The 7500-nt window shown below is 40.2% G+C and overlaps 1 protein-coding gene across 1 annotated transcript in view; it reads right to left on the reverse strand.

Annotated features, from left to right (window-relative positions):
- The window catches only part of pak1 (p21 protein (Cdc42/Rac)-activated kinase 1), a 60045-nt gene that overhangs the window by 18912 nt on the left and 33633 nt on the right, over window positions 1-7500 (reverse strand). Inside the window, 7 exon segments of the mRNA XM_083914151.1 lie at window positions 3-82; window positions 84-111; window positions 232-289; window positions 292-313; window positions 315-344; window positions 2181-2229; window positions 2512-2575. Of these exon segments, the coding sequence (XP_083770277.1) occupies window positions 3-82; window positions 84-111; window positions 232-289; window positions 292-313; window positions 315-344; window positions 2181-2229; window positions 2512-2575 (331 nt within the window).

The raw sequence follows: 7500 nt of genomic DNA on the forward strand, positions 1-7500 counted from the left end.
ACACGGCGGCGATCTGAGCTTCGTCCATGCAGGTTTCCGTGACGACGTCAGTCAGCGAACCTCCGGCCAGGTACTCCATCACCCACCCACAGCTCGTCCCCCACCAGGTAACTGAGGACACACCGCACACGCAGACGACTCAGTAACCTGTGTGTGTGTGTGTGTGTGTGTGTGTGTGTGTGTGTGTGTTGTGCGTGTGCGCGTGTGTGTGTGTGTGTGTGTGCGTCTCACCTGTCCAGGTAGTTGACTATGTTGGGGTTCTTATTTTCCCTCATCACCAGGATCTCGTGATGATCAGCTCCTTCTTCGGCTGCTTGCTGCAGGTTCATCTGTTTAAAGGCCACCTGCGAGGAACGACAACCGCACGCCGTTAGACGCAAGAACAAAGGCGGACCCCGACGGCAGGAAAAGGTTTGAATCGAACTAAGTGCATTCTCTCGTCCGCTACGGCTCGCTCGCTGCGGCTTGTTTGCTGCGACTCGTTCGCTACGGCACGTTGGCTACGGTTCGTCTGCTACGGTTCGTTGGCTACGGTTCGTTGGCTACGGTTCGTTGGCTACGGTTCGTTGGCTACGGTTCGTTGGCTACGGTTCGTTGGCTACGGTTCGTTGGCTACGGTTCGGGTTGGCTACGGTTCGTTGGCTACGGTTCGTTTGCTACGGTTCGTTGGCTATGGCTCGCTCGCTGCGGCTCGTTGGCTACGGTTCGTTGGCTACGGTTCGTTGGCTACGGTTCGTTGGCTACGGTTCGTGGCTACGGCACGTTCGCTACGGCACGTTCGCTACGGCACGTTCGCTACGGCACGTTCGCTACGGTTCGTTCGCTACGGTTCGTTGGCTACGGTTTCGTTTGGCTACGGCTCGTTGGCTACGGCTCGTTGGCTACGGCTCGTTGGCTACGGTTCGTTGGCTACGGGTCGTTGGCTACGGTTCGTTGGCTACGGGTCGTTGGCTACGGTTCGTCGGCTACGGTTCGTCGGCTACGGTTCGTCGGCTACGGTTCGTCGGCTATGGCTCGTTGGCTACGGCTCGTTGGCTACGGTTCGTTGGCTACGGTTCGTTGGCTATGGTTCGTTGGCTATGGTTCGTTGGCTTTGGGTCGTTGGCTACGGCTCGTTGGCTATGGTTCGTTGGCTACGATTCGTTCGCTACGGCTCGTAACCCCAGGTTTTCCTGATTCTGAACCTGCGTTTCCTTGAACATCTGCTCTACGACGTTCAGCCTTCTTTTCTCTCTTTCAGCCGACACTTAAACGCGAGACAACAAGTCAACGTCACACAACAATGAAGGTCGACTGTTGCGCCGATCGTTACGTATCGCCCCAAAAACAGGCACTTGAACACACCGCAAAGACTAAAGGCCGACGGCCGACTAAAGACGCTCTCACCCGAGCCGTATTTAGTTCGGTTCAATCCTCACCTGTCACCACAGCTCGAGGCAGCACGGTGAAGGCATTCAAACATCTTTTTTTAACCACTAATGCTGCTGAAAATCACAGCAAACCTCTGCAGCAGCATGAGAAGAGTCCCTACACACAAAACAAAGCACCAATGGGCTCCTTCCACTGTAATGGACTTTACTATGAGAGGAGCTGGTACAGGGGCCAGTAGGTAAGTCTTTAAAACACTCTTTAATAAACTCTGGCTTCACTAACTACGCTGTTGCTGCTTTGTTTTGTGTGTAGGGACTCTTCTCATGCTGCTGCAGAGGTTTGCTGTTATTTTCAGCAGCATTAGTGGTTAAAAAAGACCTTTGAATGCCTTCACTGTACTGCCCCGAGCTAATCACTGTTAGCCACATCCGGCTGTTAGCATCTCTCTGGATTTCTCCGTTGTTACACGACAACAAACTGTCTTGATGGATTATTTGATGAGTGTATTTGCGGATAAAGACCATTGGATGATGTTTTTACGCCGTAATTCCACTTTAAAGAAGGAAAACTGGAGGAGGACGTTAGCGTTTCCTGTTTCCTGTTTCCTGTTTCAGTGGATTCATCGTAGACGTTAGGACACGTTGGAGTCACGTCTTTGAGTTTAAATCTTTAAAAACCCGGATTATTCTGAGGGGTTTTGAACCGTTGTAGCAGGTCATCTTTACGCGTGCGTGCACTTTCACGTCTGCTTCACATAGAAACAGAAATACGTCTTTAAAAGCAGCTGAAGGAGGGTGGAGGGCACCGACCTCCTGTCCTGTGGCGATGTCGATGGCCGTGTACACCGTCCCAGACGCCCTGCAACACACAAGAGAGACGTCAACACACACACACACACACACAGACAGAGGCAGGCAGGCACGCACGCGCGCGCACACACACACACACACACACAGACACATGCACACACACACACACACAGACACAACACACACACATGAATAAAGAGCGTACACACACACACACACACACACACAGGCAGGCGCACGCACGCACGCACGCACGCACTCACTCACTCACTCACTCACTCACACAACCACACACACACAGACACACACACACACACACACACTCACTCACCCCTGTCCGATCTTCTCAAAGCGAGTGTATTTCTTCTTGGGGTCGCCGACACTCACGATCGTCCCTGAGTGAAAGAGAGAGAGAGAGAGAGGAGGAGAAGAAAAGAACGAGGGAAAGAATGAATAAATATAAAACAGACCCTTTGAGCGACTGAACGCCATCTTTCTTTGCTTTTTACGCACGAGAGTCCAGGGAAGTGCAGCATGCGGACCGGGAGAGAGAGAGAAAGAACGAGGGATGAGGCAGAAACCAAACGGGGAGAATTCAGGAAAACGTCCAGGAAAAAAAGGGGATAAAGAGAAGAAAGAAAGAAAAGAAAAACTGACAGATGGGAATTAAAAGAAGAGAAAGAACGAAAAAATAAATTAAAGGGAAAGAAATGAACGAAAAGAGAGTGACGTAAGCAAGATGAAAGAGAAACGGAAATAAAGAAAGAAAGAAGAAAGGAATAAATTAAAAGAAAAGAAATAAATTAAAAGAAAAGAAATAAATTAAAAGAAAATAAATAAATTAAAAGAAAAGAAATAAAAAAAATTAAAAGAAAATAAATAAATTAAAAGAAAAGAAATAAAAAAAATTAAAAGAAAAGAAATAAATTAAGAGAAAAGAAATAAATTAAAAGAAAAGAAATAAATTAAGAGAAAATAAATAAATTAAAAGAAAAGAAATAAATTAAAAGAAAAGAAATAAATTAAAAGAAAAGAAATAAATTAAAAGAAAAGAAATAAATTAAAAGAAAAGAAATAAATTAAGAGAAAATAAATAAATTAAAAGAAAAGAAATAAAAAAAATTAAAAGAAAATAAATAAATTAAAAGAAAAGAAATAAAAAAAATTAAAAGAAAAGAAATAAATTAAGAGAAAATAAATAAATTAAAAGAAAAGAAATAAAAAAAATTAAAAGAAAAGAAATAAATTAAAAGAAAAGAAAGAAAAAAAATTAAAAGAAAATAAAAGAAAAGAAAAGAAATTAAAAGAAATTAAAAGAAAAGAAAAAAGAATACATTAAAAATTAGAGAAGCTGAAAACCCGAAAAGAAAAACAGAAATGAATTAAGAAAGGAGAGAAAGAAGAAAGGATGAAAGAAGAAGGGATGAAAGAAGAGAAAAAGGGACATTAATGAATTAAGAGAGGAGAGAAAGAAGAAAGAAAGGATGAAAGAAAAGAGAAAGGGACAGATGGGAATTAAAAGAAGAGAAAGAACGAAAAAATAAATTAAAGGGAAAGAAATGTACGAAAAGAGAGTGACGTAAGCAAGATGAAAGAGAAACAGAAATAAAGAAAGAAAGAAGAAAGGAATAAATTAAAAGAAAAGAAATAAATTAAAAGAAAAGAAATAAATTAAGAGAAAATAAATAAATTAAAAGAAAATAAATAAATTAAAAGAAAATAAATAAAAAAAATTAAAAGAAAATAAATTAATTAAAAGAAAAGAAATGAAAAAAATTTAAAGAAAAGAAATAAATTAAGAGAAAATAAATAAATTAAAAGAAAAGAAATAAATTAAAAGAAAAGAAATAAATTAAAAGAAAAGAAAAAAATTAAAAGAAAAGAAATAAATTAAAAGAAAAGAAATAAATTAAGAGAAAATAAATAAATTAAGAGAAAATAAATAAATTAAAAGAAAAGAAATAAATTAAAAGAAAATAAATAAATTAAAAGAAAAGAAATAAAAAAAATTAAAAGAAAATAAATAAATTAAAAGAAAAGAAAGAAAAAAAATTAAAAGAAAATAAAAGAAAAGAAAAGAAATTAAAAAAATTAAAAGAAAAGAAAAAAGAATACATTAAAAATTAGAGAAGCTGAAAACCCGAAAAGAAAAACAGAAATGAATTAAGAAAGGAGAGAAAGAAGAAAGGATGAAAGAAGAAGGGATGAAAGAAGAGAAAAAGGGACATTAATGAATTAAGAGAGGAGAGAAAGAAGAAAGAAAGGATGAAAGAAAGGTAGAGAGAGGGAGAGAGAGAGAGAGAGAGAGAGAGGGAGAGAGAGAGAGAGAGAGAGAGAGAGAGAGAGAGAGAGAGTCTCCACAGGAGGAAAGAGAGGAAACTGTCAGAGAGAGAGGTCGACCAATCAGGCGTGAGGATTGGCCAGTGGGGGCGGGGTCAGAGGATATTAGACCTGTCAATCAAACAGACGGGCAGTATCCTGGTCTTACCAGCAGAGGGCGGCGTGAGCACGTCTGCACAGGCGTGGTTTCAAAATAAAATACATTTAATTACAGATACACACTTCAATATATGGGCTTTTATTCTGAAAGGCTGAAAATTAACACTTAACCGTCTCCTTTAGTGACTAAACTTAACCGTCTCCTTTAGTGACTAAACTTAACCGTCTCCTTTAGTCGTCTGAACTTAACCGTCTCCTTTAGTCGTCTGAACTTAACCGTCTCCTTTAGTGACTAAACTTAACCGTCTCCTTTAGTCGTCTGAACTTAACCGTCTCCTTTAGTCGTCTGAACTTAACCGTCTCCTTTAGTGACTAAACTTAACCGTCTCCTTTAGTGACTAAACTTAACCGTCTCCTTAAGTCGTCTAAACTTAACCGTCTCCTTTAGTGACTAAACTAAACCGTCTCCTTTAGTGACTAAACTTAACCGTCTCCTTTAGTGACTAAACTTAACCGTCACCTTTAGTCGTCTAAACTTAACCGTCTCCTTTAGTCGTCTAAACTTAACCGTCTCCTTAAGTCGTCTAAACTTAACCGTCTCCTTTAGTGACTAAACTAAACCGTCTCCTTAAGTCGTCTAAACTTAACCGTCTCCTTTAGTGACTAAACTTAACCGTCTCCTTTAGTGTCTAAACTTAACAGTCTCCTTTAGTCGTCTAAACTTAACCGTCTCCTTTAGTGACTAAACTAAACCGTCTCCTTTAGTCGTCTAAACTTAACCGTCTCCTTTAGTCGTCTAAACTTAACCGTCTCCTTTAGTGTCTAAACTTAACCGTCTCCTTAAGTCGTCTAAACTTAACCGTCTCCTTTAGTCGTCTAAACTTAACCGTCTCCTTTAGTGACTAAACTTAACCGTCTCCTTAAGTCGTCTAAACTTAACCGTCTCCTTTAGTGACTAAACTTAACCGTCTCCTTTAGTGTCTAAACTTAACCGTCTCCTTAAGTCGTCTAAACTTAACCGTCTCCTTTAGTCGTCTAAACTTAACCGTCTCCTTTAGTGACTAAACTTAACCGTCTCCTTAAGTCGTCTAAACTTAACCGTCTCCTTTAGTGACTAAACTTAACCGTCTCCTTAGTCGTCTAAACTTAACCGTCTCCTTTAGTCGTCTACACTTAACCGTCTCCTTTAGTCGTCTAAACTTAACTGTCTCCTTTAGTCGTCTAAACTTAACCGTCTCCTTTAGTCGTCTAAACTTAACCGTCTCCTTTAGTCGTCTAAACTTAACGGTCTCCTTAGTCGTCTAAACTTAACCGTCACCTTTAGTCGTCTAAACTTAACCGTCTCCTTTAGTGACTAAACTTAACCGTCTCCTTAGTCGTCTAAACTTAACCGTCTCCTTTAGTCGTCTAAACTTAACCGTCTCCTTAAGTCGTCTAAACTTAACCGTCTCCTTTAGTGACTAAACTAAACCGTCTCCTTAAGTCGTCTAAACTTAACCGTCTCCTTTAGTGACTAAACTTAACCGTCTCCTTTAGTGTCTAAACTTAACAGTCTCCTTTAGTCGTCTAAACTTAACCGTCTCCTTTAGTGACTAAACTAAACCGTCTCCTTTAGTCGTCTAAACTAAACCGTCTCCTTTAGTCGTCTAAACTTAACCGTCTCCTTTAGTGACTAAACTTAACCGTCTCCTTTAGTCGTCTAAACTTAACCGTCTCCTTTAGTCGTCTAAACTTAACCGTCTCCTTTAGTGTCTAAACTTAACCGTCTCCTTAAGTCGTCTAAACTTAACCGTCTCCTTTAGTCGTCTAAACTTAACCGTCTCCTTTAGTGACTAAACTTAACCGTCTCCTTAAGTCGTCTAAACTTAACCGTCTCCTTTAGTGACTAAACTTAACCGTCTCCTTTAGTGTCTAAACTTAACCGTCTCCTTAAGTCGTCTAAACTTAACCGTCTCCTTTAGTGACTAAACTTAACCGTCTCCTTAAGTCGTCTAAACTTAACCGTCTCCTTTAGTGACTAAACTTAACCGTCTCCTTAGTCGTCTAAACTTAACCGTCTCCTTTAGTCGTCTACACTTAACCGTCTCCTTTAGTCGTCTAAACTTAACTGTCTCCTTTAGTCGTCTAAACTTAACCGTCTCCTTTAGTCGTCTAAACTTAACCGTCTCCTTTAGTCGTCTAAACTTAACGGTCTCCTTAGTCGTCTAAACTTAACCGTCACCTTTAGTCGTCTAAACTTAACCGTCTCCTTTAGTGACTAAACTTAACCGTCTCCTTAGTCGTCTAAACTTAACCGTCTCCTTTAGTCGTCTAAACTTAACCGTCTCCTTTAGTCGTCTACACTTAACCGTCTCCTTTAGTCGTCTACACTTAACCGTCTCCTTTAGTCGTCTAAACTTAACTGTCTCCTTTAGTCGTCTAAACTTAACCGTCTCCTTTAGTCGTCTAAACTTAACCGTCTCCTTTAGTCGTCTACACTTAACCGTCTCCTTTAGTCGTCTAAACTTAACCGTCACCTTTAGTCGTCTAAACTTAACCGTCTCCTTTAGTGACTAAACTTAACCGTCTCCTTAAGTCGTCTAAACTTAACCGTCTCCTTTAGTGACTAAACTTAACCGTCTCCTTAGTCGTCTAAACTTAACCGTCTCCTTTAGTCGTCTAAACTTAACCGTCTCCTTTAGTCGTCTAAACTTAACCGTCTCCTTTAGTGACTAAACCTAACCGTCTCCTTAGTCGTCTAAACTTAACCGTCTCCTTTAGTCGTCTAAACTTAACCGTCTCCTTTAGTCGTCTAAACTTAACCGTCTCCTTTAGTGACTAAACCTAACCGTCTCCTTAGTCGTCTAAACTTAACCGTCTCCTTTAGTCGTCTAAACTTAAC

Source organism: Echiichthys vipera (genome assembly GCF_963691815.1).
Source record: "Echiichthys vipera genome assembly, chromosome: 5".
NCBI lineage: Eukaryota > Metazoa > Chordata > Actinopteri > Perciformes > Trachinidae > Echiichthys > Echiichthys vipera.